This window comes from Thermobia domestica, chromosome 12, assembly GCF_964235325.1.
Source record: "Thermobia domestica chromosome 12, izTheDome1.hap1.1, whole genome shotgun sequence".
Lineage (NCBI taxonomy): Eukaryota > Metazoa > Arthropoda > Insecta > Zygentoma > Lepismatidae > Thermobia > Thermobia domestica.
The window spans coordinates 10,183,752-10,208,490 of NC_137465.1; the positions used below are offsets into that span (position 1 = coordinate 10,183,752).

The 24,739-nt window shown below is 35.7% G+C and overlaps 1 protein-coding gene across 1 annotated transcript in view; it reads left to right on the top strand.

Annotated features, from left to right (window-relative positions):
• Positions 1-3,154: 3,154 nt before the first annotated feature.
• The window catches only part of LOC145666327 (bumetanide-sensitive sodium-(potassium)-chloride cotransporter-like), a 190,997-nt gene continuing 169,412 nt past the window's right edge, over positions 3,155-24,739 (top strand). The window contains exon 1 of the mRNA XM_081733431.1: positions 3,155-3,894. Within this exon, the coding sequence (XP_081589557.1) occupies positions 3,439-3,894 (456 nt within the window). The 5' untranslated portion in view covers positions 3,155-3,438. The remainder of the gene's footprint in view (positions 3,895-24,739) is intronic.

Below are 24,739 nucleotides of genomic sequence, written 5' to 3' on the forward strand. Positions count from 1 at the left end.
GGAGGAAACGGGAGAACCCCGAGAAAACCCACGCAATAAACTAAATTAACTGAACAGAAATATGTAATATCAAACGTAGTGCAATTTGAGAAATTACAACTTTATGTTGCGTTGGCAACATTGCTTGTTTATCTAGTGGTATTGCAGAGTATCTAGAATTTCTCCCTTCCATATTCCACACAGCATGTTAAAAAAATTCAGCACTTTTAATATATATACTATTATATATAACTAGATGAAATACCCATTTTTCGCATGGGACCAGTATTTGGAAGTCAAGGCCTGTGGGAGTATCACTATATCAGCAACCGCGAAAACTATGTATTTGACACTAATATCGGTCATTTTGTATTATTTTTACATGTCTCGGTACCCGCTCCCCAGCAGGTGAACCCCGGCCCGCATGCACTGGTAGCTGAATTTGAAAGTCATCGCTAATGGAAGTGACACCATTAATCTCAGCGACCGCAAAAACTAGACATTTGACACTAATATCTGTCATTTTGTATTATTTTTACGTCTCGGTACTCCCCTCCCCCGCAAGTGAACCACGGCCCGCATGCTCTGGTAGCTGACTTTGAAAGTCATCGCTAATGGAAGTATCATCATTGATCTCAGCGACTGCGAATCGACACTAATATCGGTCATTTTCTGCTACTTTTACATGTCCCGGTAAACGCCCCTCCTGATTCAAAATTAAAAAAAAAAAGAAAAGAAAAGAAAAGAAAAGAAACGCTTCTTCTTGGTCTGAGGCCTGGGACATGTTACTTGTCACCCAAATTTCGTAACTCTTGGACTCTAGTCTGGTCCCCAGGCCGCACACAGGCAATCAGAAAGACAGGCACGCAGACACACAGACAAACAAACTCTTCCTTTTACTTATACTAGAGATGATATACAGGCGAGGATCCTAGGGGAGTGTTAAAGGTGTTATTCCTTCCCTTGACGCTCAGCTATACACTGTATAAAATGGGCTTCAATCCTACTTCTTTCTTTACACTGGATAACATGCCAAACTATGATTTAGCCCCTCCCTCGATCATATCCTGGATCCGCTGGTGTATATATATATATATATATATATATATATATATATATATATATATATATGTTGAGAGAGACAGAGATGACTATACACATCACAAATACAATGCGACAAAATGATCACAAATCTATTTCGGGAGGGGCTTCAGTCCGATAGCCATCCCCTAAATACGCCACTGAACATTACCTAATACAGCAACGAAAGAAATTTTGAGTAAAGGTCAATCTTAATAGTTGTCTATTTCAATATTCGAGACGAGACCGAGACTTTCGAGACTGACCTAAGTCTCGTCTCGATTTATAGAGCTCGGTCTCGGTCTCGGTCTCGTCTCGGTAGATAAAAGGCCGTCTCGGTCTCGTCTCGGTATATAAAAGGCCGTCTCGGTCTCGGTCTCGTCTCGATAATTCGAGACGATACCGAGACGAGACCGAGACTAGTCTCGATCTCGGTACCGTCCCTAAAAGGCAAATTAATAGTGATGAGAGAATTTGGTGGAATGAGAATTTGGGAGGAAAGTGAGTAACCCGAGAAAACTCCGGACATGTGTTGTCCACCACAAACTTACTTAGACGGGGGTCAAACCAAGGACCTCATGCATAATAGGTAAGCTCTTAACCATTTCCTTGTCATTTTTAAGTTATCGTTGGATTGGATTAGATTTGAGTTTAGCGACGCTCGTGGGCCTACACTACAGATAACGTGGGATCCGAACCACATGAGTTTCCGCCGGCAATGAAACCCGGGTCTCCCACTCCAAAGACACGCACGCTAACCGCTTAGCCACTAGAGATTTGATTCTGTAATAGAGTTCAATGTGATAAAATCAGTGTTATTGCAATTACACATAAATAATTTCTACGCGTACATAGATAATAAACTAAATACGACGCTTGCAGTGCATAAAATTTGAGTGCGCCCCGAAAAGGCAGCAAACAGGGTGATTTTGACTCATTGTCAATTACTACGCTTAATAACTTTCACGTTATTAAATGACTTACAAAGCTGCATAGAGTCTTGATCGTATTTATAGAATAACGAACAGAACCTCGTCAATAGATGTTGTCTTCACGAAGACGCATTCATATGCGGATGAGGTGAATTAGAGCTAGGATATAATTTAAAGCTAGGTCAGAGGTGGTTTGGGAACTAGAAGGGCCATTTCCATTGTTAAAGTCAAGATCGATACCCGACAAGAGCTGCCCTGCGAGAAGGCAGCAGCTCTTCCAGTCAGTGGCGGACATAGTCCGGTACCGGATGGCTACGCCCTCCTTAGTTTTTTGAATGACAAAAATAATTTAAGCCTTTATTTATATATTTTTGATAGTTTAAGACTGTAAAGTTTTCATTTCATTTTTACTACTACTACTACTACTACTACTACTACTACTTTTAATACTACTACTACTACTACTTCTACTTTTACTACTACTACTACTACTACTACTAATAGTAATAGTAATAGTAATAATAAAAATAGTGTGAATTGAAGCTGAGTTATACAACTTTTTACTCAGAAATCTAGTAGGAATATCTTTACAAAAATAAGGCCTTACAGTCTTCAGAGCAAGTTCGCTGTAACCTGCAGAATGTGATCTAAGTAAAAATAATGCAAATGCAAACGACATGGCATAATTTTGTGCCGCACAAATATTGTCCTTGTATGTAACAGCCTCGAGGCACTGAATATTGAAATGTCTCCTTACAATACTGTTATTTTTAAAAATCTTCGAGTCTTTAACAAGCGTTGTGGAATGGCATTCTAAAATACGTTTTGCATCATTTATCTTCTCATGACATCTTGTTGGTATGCACGCGAATTTGTTCCTTTGAAAAAAAAAATAAAAAAATAAGAAGTCCGAAGAACAAACCTTCCATTAGAAAAGCGAAAGAGATTCTTCCTTTTTGTTTTGCTGTGTGACCATCTAGCAAAATCACCAAGCGAACGGTGTGTAGGATAAACACGTCTTTGGTTGTCCTTCCGAGTGACACATGTCCACACGCATCACGCCCTTCTCTTGTGACGTCACATTCATGGACGACCCCCTTTTGACAAACAATACCTATATAATATGATCATTAAATGTTAGGGTGTTTGTTTGTTGAGAGGTTATCAACAGTGATTTGCTGCAAAGGCTCCAGACTTTCCTGGAACATCCGGTTTCAACTAAAGAACGGTGGTAAAAATTTCTTCTGGACATTTAGAAACAGTGTGACAAATACAATTTCTAAAAAAAATTAAACCGAATGTACCTTTTTCGAAAAAGAAAACAAAAATGTGATTTGTGCAGATAATATTGAAGATTGACGCTGTTACCAATATTTCAGGACCGTAACATTTGTTAGTGCAAATAGTTTATTTTTAACTTTGGTTGTGATATATAAATTCTTCAACAATGAAAGCGAGGGCTCGCAAATTATCTGGGATCCCAATGGAATTATCGGCTATGAAATCCCGGTTCCGGGTGAACAGAATAAATTCCATTGTTGCGGGCCTTCACCGAGATACCAAAACAGACGCAATCCCAGAAGATGAAGAATTTGAGACTCCCCCAACCTCCAATGGCCATGCAAATCGTGGATTTGAAGATTCCGATGATGATGATAATAGTAATGATGATGAGGAGGAAGAAGAGGCGAGGGATGAACTACCCCCAATTAGGCGACCTTCCCTCTACCAGAGTAACTTTGGCGGGGGTGGTGCTGGAGGTGGGACAGTGTATGGGGGTGCTTTGGTGCAGATGACCCGAGAAGCCCTCCCGAGACTTGACAATTACAGAAATTTGATGTCCATTCAAGCTGGCCTTCGACCTACATTGGATGAGTTACGGTGCGATGCTGATATTCGGAAGGTAAGTGACATCATTTTCAGTTTATTCAATTACTAGCATCAATTATCCGCTTCGCTGGGTTAAAATAAGAAAAATTATTATGTTTCGTTAGTCAGTCACTTTTTACTATTTCTAAAGCGCTCTCTGATTTCCATCAATTATATATATATATATATATATATATATATATATATATATATATATATATATATATATATATATATATATATATATATATATATATCCCTCTTTGCAAGTTGCGGGGCTGAATTTGGATTTAAACAGCATCTGAAGTGTCACAATTCATCTCAGCTACCCCGAAAACTATAGATTCAACACTAATACCTGTCATTTTTGATCATTTTAAAATATCTCCCCCTTCCTCTCCCCTAAGTTGCACCAACGAAGTGAAATGATATAAACCATCCCAGGCCCGAATCTCATCTCTGTTGAAAATTTGATCATGATCGGTTTTGTGATTCAAGAGTTATTAAGTCACAAATGTAGTCACTTACATATTTATTTATATATATAGAAGATTCGGTGTTTTCGTCAGAATTGTTTTATTAACACTGACAGTTACTCAATATTCAACAGACAAGCATAAAACATTATTAATGGTACCAATGGCGGATCCAGGATATGATCAAGGGAGGGACTAAACCATAGTTTGCCGTTTTATCCAGTGTAAAGCAGGGCTGAAACCCATTTTATCCTGTGTATATCTGAACGTCAAGGGGGCATAGCCCTATAGCCGCCCCTTGGATCCGCCCTTGAATGGTACATATGTTCACAGGAAATAAACGATTAGCAATATCTGTCTGAAAAATTTTGACAATATCAGGCTCTAGACTATTTATCCAAGCATGGGCGGCGATTAGGGGGGGGGGCAAAGGGGGGCAGTTGCCCCCCACTTTTTTGAAATGACCCATTAATGTATATAGTTTCATTTGGAAATATTAAGCTTTTGTATGTATTAATGGTTCATAGAATAACAATTGTGCCATAAAATATTTGCCGTCCCGTGAGTACGTATTGGTTGTCTTCCGGTTTAGTTAAGAAAGCTACAGGAATTGCGTTTTAATTGCCACGAAAAATGGCCCAAAAATTAACCTATTGGAGCGCCATAATTCGAGTGTATTTTCATTCTTCTTACAAGGGCTCAATATGTTAATGTTAGTCAGCCGCTTTGGTACAAATTGAGATAACATTTCGTACAAAAAAGAAGTCCTTCACAACTTGTGAATCACAAGTTATTCTTTAATTACACAAAAATCGAAAGTTTCTAAAATGTCTTTTCATCTTTTTAATACTAAGGAATATTTTGATTTGATTTTTTTTGAGTTTAACATCCCGTTCAGCAATGAGGCTATATGAGACGAGGACCTACTGATTAACGTGGAATACGAACCACATGAGCTCCCGCCAGGAATCGAAGCCGGGTTTCCCACGTCAAAGGCGCGGCAATGTTTGCAGTGTAATATACGAGTTTACATATACAATTTTGGGTGTACACATATACGAGTTAGGGGTGTACATATACAATTTTGTATATACAACTAGCAGCGTTCACCCCGCTTCGCTGCGGTCACCCCGGAACGCAATAAACTTTGTTACTTAGATAATTTTTACTTTTTCGCTTTCAAGTGATATGATAAAAACCATAGAAGATTGCAGTAAATCTTAACATTATATCGCCTGTCATTTATGTTAACCCGCCCCGCTTCGCTGCGGTCATCCCGGTGCTGGCATATTGTAAAAGTGTCTGTAAAAATAAGCAAATCAATTAAAAAATTTTAAACAGAAGATTCAAGCTATTTTCCGCTGTATATCGTCTGTCATTTATGTTAACCCGCCCCGCTTCGCTGCGGTCATCCCGGTGCTGGCATATTGTAAAAGTGTCTGTAAAAATAAGCAAATCAATTAAAAAATTTTAAACAGAAGATTCAAGCTATTTTCCGCTGTATATCGCCTGTCATTTATGTTAACCCGCCGAGTGACACGGTCATGCGGGTTGCATATAAATACGTTTATTTTTACCTATGATGAACTAATAACAAAGGATTTGTACGTTATGGACACTTGAATGGTCAATTATCTCAAGACACTGGTAATTAAAAATTAAAGTGATATGATAAAAACCATCTAGGGTCCAAATCCTAATAACCCCCCAAAAATGAAAGAAATTGGTTCAGCCGTATTAGCGTGATGAGGTAACAAAGGATTTTGTACGTTCTCTTTTATATATATAGATTAAATTTAGTGAATTCAACATAATTCTTTGTTTCAGGATTATTTTGTATAACTGGAGTGATTCTAAGTATTGTTGAGTTTTGATGTACGTATTCCAAGATAGTGAAAACTGTACATGCAACAAACATGCTTCGGAAAGCTGCAAAAGTACTTCTTTAAATGTCGCAGCATATGCTTCTAGTATTTACTATCTTAGAGTAATAACATACATTTAATAGCATGTGTGGAATTAAAAATATAAGTTGTTCATTAATCCCCGGTTTCAATGTAACTTTTGCAAAACAAGCCTCATTTTTCATTACTATTCGATTAATATTATTTTTTCTGTTTATTTGTTTTGCAAATTTAGTTATTAAATAGGCCTCTAATCTGATCACACAATTTTCCAGACAGAATTTTAAAATGTTCTTAAGCAAGGAATCAAATCTCTTCTTACACCTTCGTTGTTTAAGAGTAAAAAGGGCTAGTATCTACTTGCGTTGCTCTTGCCAATTTACTTTAAAAATACGTATATGAAATACGATATACAGTATTTTAATTGGAAAAGAGAGTATTCTAATAGTTATACGAACTTTCGTCAAACAAAATGTTAGAAGAAACCAGGAAAACTAACATTGATATACAAATATTGAGATCATGTCTTGCCCCCACCCCCACTTTTAACGTCCAACCGCCGCCACTGTATCCAAGTAAACTAGTGCCTAGGGGGACAAGTAAACTAGTGGAGGAATAGTACGAGGGCCATTTTTTTTCTCCCTAAAGGTAAATTAATGATAATGGAACAATTGGTAGAATAAGAATTTAGGAGGAAACGGGAGTACCCCGAAAAATCCACAGATACGATGTTGTCCACCATAAACTTACTTGTCTAGGATTGAACCAAGGACCCCATGCACCAGAGGTAAGCGCTCTACGACTGAGGCACCGTGCCCCCAAATTTGGTTCAAGATACGGATGATGAATATTATAACAAGATACTGAGCCTCTTTGAATTCTCCTTAAATTGCTTCTACGTTCATTAAACTATAATTCTTTAGTTTATTATTGAAATAAAATCTTAAGACTTCCCACTTTGCACCTTGCCCAATCGTTAAATGATGATTCTTTTGTCGTGTTAGTTTCTGTCTGCTTCCTGAGGACACTCAGCCATGACCCTTTAAGCAAAATTTTCACACTTTATATTCACGAACCCTACAACTTTGATGAGGTAGCCAATACGTGCGGAGTATACTGAAGAAACACCAATTCTGACTTACTGAAAATTCCACGATAGACACTTCTCGATACAGAAAAGCAAGAGAAAATAGAGTGGAACACGAAATCTATTGCTTTGCAAAGAAGACGACTCTAAAATACGTTTCAGCGTCGTAGAGGAAGGAGAATTTCCTACTTGCATTCTTCAGACACAAGTTCGATCCTCTGTGAGACGAAAAACGGAACTAATCATAGTGGCTACATAGACAGAAATATTGTATTATTACCCACCTACTTATATTTTGATAACACATCAACAGAATCCTTTACATCACCCTTCGCTTGCATCCCTTAGATTTATTTGTGAATTAATGTAGTTCAATAATTGTCATTCCCAACGTTGTTTGCTTAGGTGCTGTAGTAAATTGATCTCAGATAGCTTTCTCTCACAATCCTGACTGTATCTGCAGATTTCTTTGGCAATTTAGTTTTATCTTCCCTAATTACATACAGCAATAATATAAATAGTCATTAAGTTTTTAATTCTAAAGTTTACCATCGAGAAAATTACTCTTATCGTTAGTTTTGGCTATAGGAGGAAAAATTAAAAGAAAAAAAAAATGTTCTCAAAAGCCATATGAAAAATATAGTCTCGATACTTTGAATAGCGTGGCCTTTAGACTTTTTCACAAACGGGCAGACGGGCGAGAAGATCGGTATTCAAAACTCATTTCTCCAATATGTAGGGGTTATGAAACATACATGTGGTGGGGATATGTATTTATGTTTCCTTCAGAAGAAGGAAAAATTTTGGAAGGCAATTTAGAATATGGAATATGTTACCACTATAAAAGCTTAAAAATATTAGTCAACTTTAACTAACATGCTAGAAAGTAGAAAATAAAAAAAAGCGCTAAAATTGAAAATAATTCATTAGTATTTTCTCTTAAAGTTTTGAAGTCCATGCCAAGTGAAACTAATTAATGCCTAAAATAAAAATTATTTTGATAGTAATTGTATGAGGCATTAATTTGTTTAGCTTGGCACAGGCTTCAAAACTTTTTCTAGACGGTAATAATGAGTTATTTTGTGGTCTTAAGCGCGTTATTACCTGGTATTTTATGCTTTTTGCACTTTTATTATTTTCTACTTTTATTGCTTTTATTATTTTCTACTTTTTAGAACTTTTAAAATTATTTTTATACCTTTCAGTGCTATTATTATTTTTTACTTTTAGCACTTTTATTATTTTCTACTTTTAGTGTTTTTGTTAAAATAGATAAATATTGATTTTTCTAAAGAAGGTTTTACTTTCTGCTTACAAGGAAACCGATTCAAATGCAACACAAAAAATTGGGCGAGTTTATGCGCAAACGAAGTGCTTTTGTGTACAATTAAACCAATTAGAGGGGGAACCCTCGATCTCAACCCTTCCAGAGATATAGAGGGGTAAGGAGAACACTGGTGCTCTGATATTTTGAGGAATTTCGGCTATATTGCGAGTGAATATGTTTGAAACTTGCATTGAAACGTTAAAAAAGATGCACCAGAGCGAATAAAAGTGGTATTGAATGTTGAGGTGGGTAGCGTAGCTTTTACATGGGACCGGAAAAAGATGGGGCTATGAGGAATAACAAACGCCATTGACACAAAAAACAAAATTCTATGATATTACTTGCTAATATATCATGTCTTTAGTTTGTAGACAGAGACGTTATTGAATGAACAAAAAAGAAGGTCATAGTCTGTGTAGATCCTATAAGCATTATAGAAAAACAAATCAAATAATATGAAACATTAACCCATATTGTTGCAAATATAAGTACGACAGTGTGTAGTTGTGTGAAATATATTAAAACTCAAAGTATGAATTAATAAACAAAAATAGTATCTCCCACTTAAAAAACGAAAACCTGTACGCCTTTCTGTACTGTATATCACACACAGTTCCCATGTTAATAATTGTAGAAAATATAAATGTTTGGAAACTTCGGACGGCCATCATTTTTTATATTTTTCATCCTATTTTACTGATGATGTTTTTATTCGATTCAGCGTACCAAGAAACCTATACATAGACACCATACACACCTATTTCGGACAACAATGGAACTCGGGTGTTTTCGCCTTCAACCTCCAAAACATTCTTCCCCTAGAATTTCTATGGAGTCTTCGGTTTTGTAATCCACATGTCTAAGGCGACGTATTACTACAGTTTCGTGGATGAAGGAATTCTTCATTTTCAAAAATCTTTTTTACGTGTACTATCGCTACATACTCAAAAATTGCCAAAATGTTGGAACACCAGCCTTCCCCTTATTCCTCTATATCTCCGTAACGGTTGATATCCAGGTTTTTTCCCTCTAATGGGTTTAATTGTACACAAAAACACTTAGTTTGCGCATAAACTCTTCCAGAATTTAGTGTCACACTTGAATCGGTTTCCTTGTTAGTGCATTCTTGAAGTCGGTTATTTTTCTTTGTTTAATTTTTCCACTTTTTCGTAACCACAGTAGTTTACTTAGATACCTAAACTACAGATACGTAGGACACTACTATCTATAAAATGGGACGACCTACTAAGCATGCGTTACCAAATATATCTAGTATTATATTTAAATAAATTGGTGCATACATTATCGAATTATACTTGAACATGACACTATCAACTATTGTGGAGTTCCATGGTCTAACTAACTAAAAGATTTCCATTCGATTATGATAATATATATATGTACGGTGCCACAAAGTACACTATTTGAAGCTAAAAAAGGAAAAAAGAATCAAAAATTACTACATCTATGTTGAAGTTATTCGTGAGCATATACAGTATATATATATATGCACTATTCCAAGTGGAAAAAAAGCAGAGACGGTACGTTTAATTACGATTTTGACTCGACATACCAGTTATCTACTTATTGAAATACAGTGAGGGTATGTTGCCTAAAAGATCGCTTTTCTATTTACATAATGATTGAAAACCATTGGAGAGCTTCTCTATAGTTACGGGGGACGGACATGGAAAGACTTTGATGCCCTACCAAAAACTTTCTGAAAAAAAAAAAATATAAAAAAATATCCCGTTAAGTTGTATTATAGATAATTATACACGAAAAATGCTCAACAACCGAGTTTTATATGAACAATTTCCTGTGGGAAAAACTCCCGAACCTCTCCCTCGACTTAGAGGTAATCCATATCCCCGGAAAATCCGCCCCCACAGCAGACAAGTCCTAAACCCGCCCATGCTCAAAACACAACATTTATATGCATTAAGGCAAGACGACACACACATATAAGAAAGAAAATTCAATATGGCACATCCAAATATAAACTAGATGAATTTCTTTGAAGACACCTCATTTTAAAAACAAAAGATAGGAAGAAGGTAATAAAAATGTCGGTGTTGTCAACTTAGAAATTATTTCCACATAAGAAATAATATCTTTCTTCTTGCAAAGCTATTCGTCAATTACTGTGTATAAAAATGGATTTATTAAAGGTATTTAGCATCTATTCTCCAGTGACGGTATGTCTTGATCTCTAAAAACCAGAGGCGGTATGTTATACCACCGCATACCGTCTCACTTCGACCACTGTATATATATATATAAATATGGATATAATTGTGTATGTATGTTCCATCATAACTCTGGAACACCTGGGGCAATATTATCGAAGCTTGGTACACATATTACTTGCAGTCAGGGAGAGTATTGTTGAGGTAATTTAATCCCTAACACGTACGGGGTGCGGAAGGGGAGATATAATAATAATTGGAAACGGCTGATATTAGTGTCAAATTCATAGTTCTCGAGGTCCATGGTGACTGATTGGTGACAGTTTCGATGCTCTTTAAGTCCAAGTTAAGACCCCAGTGAGGGTAAGAACCCTTTTTACACCTATTGGGAATGTGGGGGAGACATATAAAAATGATCAAAAACGACCGACATTAGAGTCGAATATATAGTTTCCGAAGTTGCTGAACACTGACACTTCCGATGCCGTTTAAATCCAAATTTAGCCTCTATTAGTATTCCTGACGGGGGTTATGTTAAAGTAATTGAAAATGAGCAATATAGTGTCGGATCCATAACTTTTAGTGTATCTGAGTTGATTGGTGACAGTTTTGTTACCTTTTAAGTTTAGGGTCAGCTCTCAGTTGGGATAAGACCCCTAGCACTCCTAGGGGGAGAGGAGAGGACATATTGGTTTTGAATCCATATCCCTCGTTCTGCCGTTCCATCAGTAAACGCATGTCTTTATGATTTTAGATCCGCGCCGAAATCACCCGACATAACTACTTTTTTTCAACAGCATATGCAAACGAAAGTAACGCCACCTGTAGGGTAAAGACATCATAAACCCCTCTTCCATGACGCAAAATTTATTCAACCTATGTCATTTAGTATCCGAAAAAACAGAAAGTAAGTTTCTTTTTCGACAGGCCTCGTACGTAATCGGCGATGCATATTTTGTTCTAGTTGATCAAAATGTATTATTTTAAACAGCATTAAATGGAGAAGAATATAACAAATAATACATTATTTTGTACGTAGAAAAAAAAAAAAAAAAAAACAAGGATGCGTTTGGAAAGGCATCTTAGCTAGTTCTCCCAAGTACTAAACATTTTGGGTCTTATGCAGAGTCGTTCTGACGCATGATTAGTGTCATACTAAAGAGTTCGACTAACATATGTTTCCTGCAGTAGTCAGGCCTCAAGTGTGACGCAAATCATACGTCAAAACGACTCTGCATAAGACGGTTTATCTCTAGAAAGTATATCGCATTTCGAGAAAAAATAAATGTCTTCCGTTTTATTTAGAAATGATCTTTGCCTTCGAGGCCATTACACCATTTCACTACGTCTTTCTATTGACACTTAATAAAATGCTCGCGAAATTCTGCATATTTGCTTTGACTACGAAGTCGCAACTATGACGTCAATCGCTTAGTCTGAGATCACCAACCTGTTCTGCAAACAGGAAAAGGTTTTATTCCGGATGCTTTGTTTATAGCGAGTCGTTCTTAAACGGATACGGAAGATATATACCTCTAGCTAATATTAAAACAAAAGTTACCCTTATAGTAGTGGTTTGCAAAGACGCCGATTTCTCTCTAGCTTTTGGAGGGTCCATTCAGATGTGTGTTTGGTTGCAGACAAGGGTCTAAGTAGGTTCATGAGAATTTAAAGGCAAATTGAATTCAAATGATGCTAAATATTAAATATTCATTACAATACATATAATAATAATAAAAAATACAAAAATACATATTCATAAAAATACACGGGGGACCACATGAACATTGGGGGTGGACCCCTTTGGCCCCAAACAGGATCGGCGCCCTTGGTGGTTTGCGCTTTGTATTCAGGAAGTGATAATTAAGCTTTTCGCATATACCTAGGTACGTAAAGTGACAAGCGTTTGCGCAAGTACGTGAAGTGATTAGAAAAGTGATTACAAAACTTTTTGCACACGCAAAAAGTGAGTACAAAAGTTTTCGTATATATGTAAAGTTATATTGAAAGTTTGCGCATGTGAACACACTAATAAAAGTTTGCACACAAACACGTAAAGTGATAACAAGACAACCTTGAATGATAGCTTTCATAAAAAAATTGGTTGGTTTTGGTGCAATATTGCTGGAATTTTGTCAAAAATTTGTCAATCGTTGCCTTTGCTTGGCGTTGAACTGCGTAAAAATTAGAGTTAAAAGAGGTAAATTCAATGCCACCTTACGAGTTTAGGAATTTACTTAACGATAGCAAGACTGTTGTATATTTTCTTTTATGCTTTTCTATTTTTCCATTTCTTGGAGTTGAAATCATTAAGAAAAAGAGAATGAATAGAAGATATCTTAATAAATTTTATGATCCTCACGAAAAATAGAGAACTTCTTTAAGACTTACGACGTTCATGTAACACCAATAGCTGTAACAAAAGAAGTACTGAACAAAGCTTCATCACACACTGCATTTTAAACTATGATGTGTTACAGTTTCGGATATCTATCATATCCTTCATCAGAGACTATATAAACACTATAGAACATAAATGAAGATACAGACATATATGTAGTCATTCTTATGAAAAAGTCGTAATTATATTGGCTGAAGCTTTCACCCAATCCCGTAGGTCCCCTTGTCCATAATTCAACCAATCACGTGCCGCCATTTCTGGTCCTTATAAGGGCCTTTTTTAGTTTCATCTTCCTATCTACGTTATCCAAAATTCTCTGCCATAATGCATTTATAGGTAAGCCCTCTATCCTTATCAGCTTATCTTTTCCTACTTTCTTTATCTAATCTGTTTCTTTCCACTTCCTTATTATCATTCTCTTTTCTACGTCCAATGCTTCCGTCTTATCCCTTTCCGCCCGAGAATTTTTCATTTTTCACGCTACTATGGCTTCAAAACACGCATAATTGAGCGTGTCCACTTTCTCAGAACCTACGATGGACCAATGCATTGTTTTAATAAAAATGTTCTATACATGTTTCATGTAGTATGGAAAAATCGGTTTCATGAAAATAATCTAAGAATTTCTACTCCCGTGCGGAAAGGGTTATCCCAGTTAATTTCGTGATTAGTCTCCTTAACATGTTTGTATATCGCGTTGGTATCTTTCTTCCTCCCCACGTTATCTTTATGTTCTTTTATCCTTTTTTCATTCTCTTTCCCGTCTCTCCTACATACGACGTGTCGCAGTCTTCACACCATACCCTGTAGATGACACCTTGTTCCTCTTCATTAATCTTTTTGGTGCCTTTTCTTTTCTTCTGATAAAATAGAAAAGGCTGACAAAATTTTATCAGAAGTTGAGATCCAGGCTGTGTTCACCACATTAAAGAATTTTTGCCTTTAATTTTCTCAAGACCGTTATACCGTCTCATTGAGACTGAAACTTTTTTTATCGTGTATTTTACTATTTTTATTTGGTCTATCAAATTTTAATAGTATATTCTTGTTTCAAATAATAATAATAATAATAATAATAATAATAATAATAATAATAATAATAATAATAATAATAATAATAATAATAATAATAATAACAATAATAATAATAATGGGTACGAGTCACCGCACTAAACTTTCTCGCTCTCACTTTTGAAATTAAATCATATCATGCTGTAGTTATTACTGAAACGTTTATTTCGAAATATGAACAAAATTATATTAGATGCTTTCGGAAAACTACATCAAAGATAACTCTTACAAGAGCAAACTACCCTTTCTGTATTGTTTTAGGAGAAATTATTCATACCATATTGTAAAATTATTACAGAAATTTTTATTTATGAAATTTGAACAAAATTGTCGTTCTTGAGAAAAATGTACGGAAAGTACCGCTATTCCTTGTGAATTTTTAAATGAAAAATTATTTATACCATAACGTAGGTTTCTCAGTGGCGTATTTACGATTGTGTTTCGGGGGGACTTTGCTAACTTTCGGGGGGCTTTGCCTGAAAATGTAAAAATTCTGCAAGATATTCCATATACTTTACTATAGTAAGATAAATTTCGGAGGGGGGGCTGAAGCCCGGAAGCCCCCCTAAATACGCCACTGAGGTTTCTTAATGCAACATACACTTACGAAATATGCACGAAATTGCTTGAGTTATTTTTTCAATAAAACTTGCTACAAAAGTATGTGAATTTTTAAATGAAAATTGAATTATACTATTGTGAGCTTCTTAATGGAACATTTATTTATGAAATATGAACGGAATTGCCTGTCGAATTTTTGAGAATACCATTCCGAAAAAAAAAGTAGTAGGACGATTTAACGACCCACGATTGTCTTTTTAGGCTAAGGGAGGCGATAATTAAGACAAGTGAGTGGTGACGAAAAAATTAATGCAATGAAAAAGTGGGAGGAAATGGGAGTACTCTGAGAAAACTCACAGTCACGATGTTGTACACCACAAACTTATTTGACCGGGGTTTGAACCAGGGACTCAACGCACTAGAGGTAAGCGCTGTATCCACTGTGCCCGCACGGGATGATACCCGAAAAAAAGTCACCTTCGAGAGTAAACTATTCATTGTGAATTTTTTAATGAAAAATTGTTGCATCGTACTGTAGGTCCTTTATTGGAACATTTATTTATAAAATATGAATACAATTGTCTGAGTCGTTTTTGAGAAAATCGCCCGGAAAAAATCATCTCCAAGAGTAAACAACTCTTCGCGATTTCCCCCAGAGAAACGACTTATACAATAATATAGGGTGCTATTAAAATATTTATTTAAGATAGTCATTAGGATCGGTTTGAAGAAAATCAAGGAAAGCTTCAGTAAAGTGCACCCATGTTTGGGGGTAGAAACTTCTCTGGAGACTCGTATGGAAACTAGGGGGGCGCGATGGCTCAGTGGTAGAGCGTTCACCTCCGGTGCTTGGGGTCCCTGGTTCAATCACAGCTCGCGCCGTGTGGATTTTATGGTGGACAAACACCATGTTCGTGGGTTTTTTCGTGTTTCTCCCGTTTCCTCCCACTTTCTACATTCCACCATTTCACTCATCTCTCACCATCACCGTCTCCTTTAGCCTAACCGGCATAACCGTGGGACGTAAAACTTAAAGATTTCATTTCATTTTTTTTCGTATGGAAACTAAGTTACATTGAATGGTATGGCCTATACGCATGTGCGCATCAGGACTAGTGTTGTAAAATTTCCGGAAATTTTGAACATGCTGGTAAAAACCCGTTTTTTCCGGTTTCTTTCTGTAAAAATTGGGAAAATAACAATAATAATTGTATTATGTTAGTTTTACTTGTAATGGAACCGTTTTTTTTTCGAGCGCGTGAAAAATGCAAGTTGAGAAATTTCAATATTGTGAATATGTCTATTTAAAAAAGAAACATTCGGAAATAAAACTGTTGTAATTATTCTTGAAAATTAAGAGTCTGCACTCATCTCCTTTACGTGCCTTTTAGTCGTTTACTCCTCGTTGTATATTAATTACAGAACTTTGCATACACATCTATCGTCATGAAGTCAAGTGAACTTTGTGGTGGACAAACACCGTGTGCGTGGGTTTTCTCGGGGTTCTCCCGTTTCCTCCCACTTTCTTCATTCCACCATTTCATTCATTACTCATCATCACCGTCTCCTTTAGCCTAACCGGCATAATCGTGGGACGTAAAACTTAAAAATTTCATTTCATTTTACTATCGTCATGAAGCGTTTCTGTTGCAACAAATAGGGCTCTAGAATGAAATGGAGTTCTTAATGTGCTCTTTGATCTGGTGAAATTTTGTTAATTTTAACGAAGTTACTTCTTAAAAAAAAAAAAAAAAGTAGGAGGCAAATTTGAATAAGATTCATGCACTAAGACATATAATTACTATTATTTAATATTCAAATGCATACTTTAATATAAACTTTATGTACAAAATTTTGTGTATAGGCAAGTACCTGTTTTCTAGGGAGACAAATTATCTATATATATTAAAATGAAAGTGACTGTATTTGTAACTTAACAACTTTTGAACCACTGATCTCGATAAAAATTTTCAACACAGATGAGGAACGGGCCTGAGATGGTTTTTATCATTTCACTTTGAAGGTGCAATTTTTAGGAAGGAAGTGCGGATATATATTGAAATGACTGATATTAGTGTCGAACCCATAGTTTTCGGGGTTGCTGACATGAACAGTAACACTTCCGATGCTGTTTAAATAAAAATTTAGGGCCGCAACTTAGGGAAGGAGGAAGGGGAGATATACGTACATAAAAATGAATGAAAATAGCCAATATCAGTGTCGAATCCATAGTTTTCGGGATCGCTAAGATGAACAGTGACACTTTCGATGCCGTTTAAATCAAAATTTATTCCCGCAAATTGGAGGAGGGGTATATATATATATATATATATATATATATATATATATATATATATATATATATATATATATAATGATGCAAAATAATCGATATTAGTGTGAATCCATAGTTTTCAGGGCCACTGAGAAGAACAGTGACACTTTTGATGCCCTTTAAATCCAAATTTAGCCCCCATTAGTACTCCTAAAGGGGGAGAGTGAAGGGGGAGGGTGACATGTAAAATTAAATGAAAATGACTGATACTAGTGTCGAATTCATAGTTTTTGGGGTCCGTAAGTTCATTGGTGACAGTTTTGGTGCCCCTTATACAAGAAATGAAATGTATTCTCCCCATGCGAAGAACGGGTATCCTGCTAGTCTTTAATAATAACGAATGGAAGTTTCACATGTTAAATTCTGTAATACTTGTCGCTGCTCAAATTTACGCACTTGTGCGGTGTATGTGTATATGTAAATAAGATCATCTCTCTTTTTGAGTTGTTCGAAAAATATACATATAATAAAGAGGGTATTTTATCAAAAATCAGAAAACTAAAAACTCAAAAGCTGTTGCTTTAAGTATTTTTCCTGCTAGCGAAATACATTGTATATACGCTGCAGACACGTCACATCAAATAAAATTAGCATCAGGCGAAGAAATAATTCTTAAATTATATTTTCAGGGTTTTGCCAATACTTGCGAACAAAAGATTCTTTCTAATGGGTTCAAAATTTCCGGAAATTTTGCACAGCATAAGGAAGATAAGTATGGTACTGGCCCTGTTATTTTAACACTTTTCTGTCACAAGACGGTAACTTTATAAGATTACTTAAGATAATTTAAATGCGTCTATGTTAATTAATCTAACTAGGATTATATTTTAGTATCTTTTGTAGCCATAACTCCATCCTATCACAGTGTTAGCTTTAAAGGAGTGGTGCAAATATATTTGTTGACACAAAATTTCTCTATTCTAATACAAGAAACATAACTACTCAATGATCTTAACAGTAAACTAATAAATTTAAAATAGTTTTCATTTTAAAAGCACAGTATAGTAAAATATTCGAAAATTTAAATTTTTGCCAGTTTTTCCGTTTTTCCAAACTCTTGGGAAAAAAGGCATTTTTTTTTTTTTTTTACAAAAAATCCGCCCCCTCCCCAGGCCTTTACAACATTAATCAGGACAAACCTGGTAAACAGATGGGCAGACTTCGAAAAATCACTTTTCCGGTATCTATGGGTCATGAAAGGTGTAAAGCCGTTGAAATATCGAATTCGATTGTTTTTACTGTCATTACATTTTCTTTTCTCTTGTCGTCACTCGAAAGTAAAAAAATAAAAAAAGTATAAAGAAAGTAAAGAAAGAGATGAGAAATGTAAATTAAGTCAGATTTGTCGCAAACATGTATGAAAAAATAATTGTAGAAAACTGTTTGATACATACTATTGCATGGCAAAAATTCCATTCAACATGTTTTATAAGTAGGATACTGAAACTTTGGGCGTACGTAACCATCCGAGGACCCACCGAGTCCGGATCTCCCCCCCCCCTTGTATAAATAACTTGGTAGCTCTTCGTACATTTTCTTAATAAAGCTCTACTTGTTTAACAGACAATTGATTGATGTAGCTTTAAAATTTGAGCTTACACTTCGCCTTTTCTCTTTAATTTCTTATTAAAACAATCTTGAAGTAGATGTAGTATCTTGAAGTAGTGAACTCCAAAAATTGGATATTTCTCAACAAATATTTGTGGATGCACGTCTGACAACGTCGATGGTAAAACTTCCGTCCTGTAACTTCTGGACAGGATCAACTCATTTGATTACACCTCGCTGACCTGAAAGCACGTGGAGTTATACTGTGTTGTAATGTAACGTACAGTTCTGAACAGTGTTCCTTCCAGACATTTTTCTCCGCCAAGTGAACTTTGTGGTGGACAAACACCGTGTGCGTGGGTTTTCTCGGGGTTCTCCCGTTTCCTCCCACTTTCTTCATTCCACCATTTCATTCATATCTCATTATCACCGTCTCCTTTAGCCTAACCGGCATAACCGTGGGACGTAAAACTCAAAGATTTCATTTAATTTTTTCCAGACATTTTTTTTGTGTGTAGGGGGATTACTCCCTGAAGGAGACCAAAAGAATATGTCTATAATATAATAAAATAAATAGAATAGTACCAATAGTGCCCCCGTTCCCCGGAATACTAAGTGTGTCCCCGAACACTTTTTCTGAAAGAACGACTGGTTCTGAATTTCCCTAATCAGTTACGGCACTTTCTCATTGGCGCATTGCGTGACGTGGCAACAACCGAGTGCTTTCAGGGACATCAATTCATCTGCAGCCAACGACAAGCGCGCTGTCTTCTGCTTTACACGATAATGCAACATGATTGGAGAACGGTTTATACAATGACACGACTTAACAGTTGAACAATAGTTAATTACCTAATTAGTTCATACATCACTCACCAGATGGATCTCAACATAGAATTTAGAAAATGAATACTGGAGTAAATTATACGGAAACCCAAATTGGTGGTTTCGATATTTGGTTGATTTCGAATTTAGGATCTCCTCAACATCGAGGCTATATGAGACTGAGACATACAGTTTAACGTGGGATGTGAACTGCATAAGCTCCAGGGTTTCCTCGGCCAAAGCCTTGTACGCTAATCATATAGCCATGAATCATAGCCTATAGGTCGTCCAGAAATTGGTGCAAATAATCGCTGATAGTCAGAGATAAAAATGGATCTGAAAAGGTAAGGACACACATGACGTCACACCGTTCCTCGTGCCTATCTTTGCCTATTGTAACTTTTTAAGGAAGTGGGGGATGCCATAGATATTTTCTGGAAGTGGGGTAACGGCGTCCCTCCGCATTTCCCCTCACTTTTCCCCCCTGTTTAAAGTACAAGTGATGGGTAAATTGAAGAATAAAGAACAAGCGGATGTTGGAACTGAAGCTATGATTTGTGTGGCCGCTGTATGTGAGACCATCGTGATAAAATGATGCTAAAAATATAATGATAAATACTTATCCTGCAGGTTTTGCCCAGTGGCGGATCTAGAGAGTAAAAACTGGGGAGGGAGCGCCAGAATCCAGACTATGATAGGTATATCATGAGTTTACTATAAACTTTCAAAAATATATAAATAATAGCTTAAATTATTTTCCTCACTCAAAAAACTGGGGGCCGAGACCACCCGGCCCTGGCCTAGATCCGCCACTGGTTTCGCCGTCATGTGCATTGCAGTCATGTATATCTCCGTCATAGGAAAACATCACTATGACACTTGTGACAAAAGTGAGAAGGTAACATTTTAATTTTATGATTAAGAAAAATTTACCAATTTTCCTCGGTTTATTTTGCTTGTATGAAGAGACCTACGTACGACGTTTGTACAATGAAAATTGACAACTGACGACATCATAACGGAATGCCATCAAGAAAGGTATTGAACGTAGACAAAACGTCGATGTTAAACACGTTAGCATCATCTCTTTTTGTTTAATTGCATTCTTTTCCCATTAGGAGACGCTTTATATTAATCTAGTATCTTTAGAGGCCAATCACATGTTCCATTGTTATTGCAACCAAACACATTATGTTTTACGTACTCAACTTACAGATGATCTTTTAATAAGGAAAGCTTCTCTGCAACTTACAGGCCAAAAAGTTGAATGATTTCTAAATTCTCGAGACAGTAGCATCATTTAAGGTTTGGCTAAGTACGAGGGTGGGGAAGTAAGATTGTTCATCTACATAAGAGTTTCACGTTTTTTTTTATTAGCATATTATGTTGAAAAGCATGTATTTAGGCAGTGACCATTGCTCCCCTGTCATATGTTTTAATCAATTGTAGATAATATACTAATAAAATAAGAGAAACTGTTAGGTCGATGTGCCCAAACAAATTCTAAAATTACGCTGTTGTTTCTAAAGCTTAGGGGAAAAATTGCCTTCCTGCCCTTCCAAAATGACGTCCCTGCCACGAGGTTTTATTATTATTATTATTATTATTATTATTATTATTATTATTATTATTATTATTATTATTATTATTATTATTAAGTATTCTGCCTTTTGGTTGGTCCTGGGACTAATTAGTTTTTCTTTTCTTTTCTTCTTTCTCTTAGTTCTCGGTTTGGGCCTGGAAATGTTCTTTCCATGTTTCTCGATTTTCAGCTTTCTATTTTCTTCTATTTTTCAAATTATCGATTACTTGTATTCTTCTTCTTCTTCCCATTCCTCGCATTCCTTCCATTTTTTCTTGTATGGCGGTATGAAGAAGACAATTTCTTCGCAAAATGTGTCTAATCGAGCTGGCATTTCTACGAAGGATGGTGGCTACAAGCGTCCTCTTCTCTCCTATCCGTTTTAAAATGTCTTTGTTTGTTACTCTTTGTGTCCATTTTATCTTCTGCATCTTCCTCCGACACCATATTTCGAAGTTCTGTAAATATTTCTTCTCTAACTACCGTAATGTGCAATGTCTCTGAACGATAAAGTGCAATGCTCCATATATAGCACTTGACCAATATCTTCCTTAATCAAATATTAAGGCTCGAGTTAAGAGTGATATTTTCTTGTTGAATACTTCTTTGGCTATAGCTACTCTCGACCTGATCTCTATGGTGGAGTGCGCGTCTTTCGTCAAAGTATATATGTTCATTCTAAATTACAATCAACCTTGTTTCATCTTATAGTGCGTATAAATTTGAATTCAAGAGAGACTCTGAAGTCTGTATGCTATAACACTGCCACACCCTTTCACACCCGTCTCGCTAAAGCTAATATTTTATCAAATTTCTTCTCATAACGCAAGATCTCACCTCACCATTCTTATAAAACCAATTTTCATAACTTTATGCAACATACATAATTTTGGACAGATATACCAGAGATGGGAATTGTACTACTTACGGTTATACAAATGTGCGTTCATACTGTAAGCAAAACTTAGTCATAAGATGTTATTTCATTAAATTATTTTTATGGGATATTTTGTGGTGTTCCCTGGTGAAAAATCTGGAGTTTTTATGTCTCCTTGTAATGGAAAGATGTCAGATAACACTTTGTTTTCTTTCCTTTTTTTTCCCCGCAGTGCATCCTTGTAGAAATCAAATTGCCACTTACCAAACTTTACTCTGTCATGGAACAAATTAATTTGTCTTAGGTTTAATCTGATATTTTTGGTATTACTCAAATTACCAACAAGAATAATTTAAAACTCAAATTAAAGTAGAAAACAGTCGGAATTATTCACCTTATGAAATACAGTGTGTCCGTAAAGTTGCACAACCCAAAGTTTGATTGCATATATATTTCTTTTGAACCAAGAACGATAAAGACATGAGACTTAAAGCAAATGTAAAGGTGTTTCATGTAGATATTTTTGAGATCATGACCAATGTTGGAATTTGTGACGTTTTTATGTAGTGACGAAATTAAGTACTGAAAGTATAAAATAAAAAATGTACCAAATGAAGAAAATCAACATTCAGTTGCAGAAAACTGATGTCCTGTGGGTGAATCCCGGTGTATATCTGCAGTATGCATCAACATTTATCCATTGGTGCGAAAATGTAACAAAGGTGATGCAGTGTTGCCATGCAGAAAGACAATTTAATGCAAAGTTGCAACACGTGATCAAGAGTTTCTTTTTTAAAGTTTTGCTTCTAAAGGGGGAAAGGCTATTTCTACATATTGTAAAATAACATCGACGTTGTCTGTCTCACTACCATATATAAAAACACGGCTCAACCGTTTGAAAAGAATTGTGAAACATTGAAAACGGTTGCTTCTAGGGTTTTCTTAATCATGTAGTTTTCATTAAAACACATCTCCTAAAGATGGGAGGGAATTGAAACTTTGTGTCCTAACTAGTGTAGGCTCACAAGCCCTATCTTTAAAATGTTTTGCATAAACGTATTCTTATGGTCAAATGCGAATATATATAAACAACGTAGCGTGCGTGCTGTTTGGGATCAGGGAACAGATCATGAATAGTAATACACCCTTCGACATTGTCAAACACATGATAATACAGTATTAGCATGCATTAGGAAACATTATGCTCAGGGGTTTTCTCGGAGTTCTCCTGTTTCCTCCCATATTCCCATTCCACAAAATTGGTCATAGTCATCCGTCTTCTTTAACCTAAAAACATAATCGTGCTATGTTAAAGACTTCATTTTATTTTTACATAATATGCTCGGCGAATACTACGGCTGATCAATTTGTAGTAACGTCTAAGAAACAAAGAAATAATTTTTCACCTAGAACAGTGTTTCAAGTTTGCTACTTTTCTTATTTTTTTAAAATAATATTGTGACAAAGGGAGGACAGAAAATCTCGTGCCTTATTTCGTTAAACATTTCCCCTACTACTTAGGTCATTTTGGATTCTATTGGAAGTTGTAGCAAACGTACTTGCTTTCAACGAATCATATCTTACAATCAAATTCAGCACTTCAATGTTCATCGACTTGCTACCCTCTATGTCTCCTGTAATTCAATCCCTGCTTTTACTTTTAAAAAAATCTTTAGCACTAATTAGACATTTTGTTCTTCTGTTAGCGTTTACATCTTTATTATTTATAAACATTTCACAGAGATGTTGATAATCTATTTGGTCGTTAAATCTTGTGTAATCAGATGTCTCTACGAAGTACATACTTGGATGGAGATGGTTTCGAGACTATTCATGACACCCATTATTTACATAATAAATTGATCATTGAATTTTGAGACATTCCAAACGTCTTTACAGCAACAGAATAAACATGACTAATGTGGCAATGTATCAATAAATAAACACTCATTTAACTGTTTCGTAGAATTATAGTGCCTACTTAGAAAATGCCTAGTGAAAGATTTTATTTTTGTTTTACATTCTGTAAGATAAGGGGTAGGCCTGCCATTTCAAATATCTACAGGGTGGCCCAAAAGTAGGTATACACCCTTGCATTGATCAAGCATAACATTCTAGTTTATGGGTTTATTTGCTTCGGCTTTTCCGAGCTTAAGATATAAATAAAAGCAGATTAAGAACAAATAATATAGAAACTAAATCTACCTGATGGATAACAATAGGAAATGGTATAAAGATACGTTACGGTACTGCATACTTACTTTTGGGCCACTCTGTATATATTATCATAGAGATAAGTGAACAAAAACTACACAATTTCACTTGATCTACCATACACTATTTGGTTCATTTCAGCACAAAACAAGATTTCTTAATTCGTAAACCTTGAACAGCTACCACTAACCTGTTTCATTAACGTCTTATTTGGACAAGTTTAACTAGGAGTATCGAAACCTAAACGTTTCAGTTTTTTTAAAAAAATAAAAAAAATTGATACAATATCATTACGCAAAAGGTTGAACAAATTCCTTTATTCCTTAGCAAATTAAATTACATAAACAAACTGAACTGTATGAAGCGCTGAATTCCACAATGCATAATACAGTGTGCCCCTCTCGAGAGAAAAGGGCGTATCTCATTTTCTTAACTTTTCTAGGAGACAAGTTGAAACCTTTTCCCATTTATTCTATCGTGTT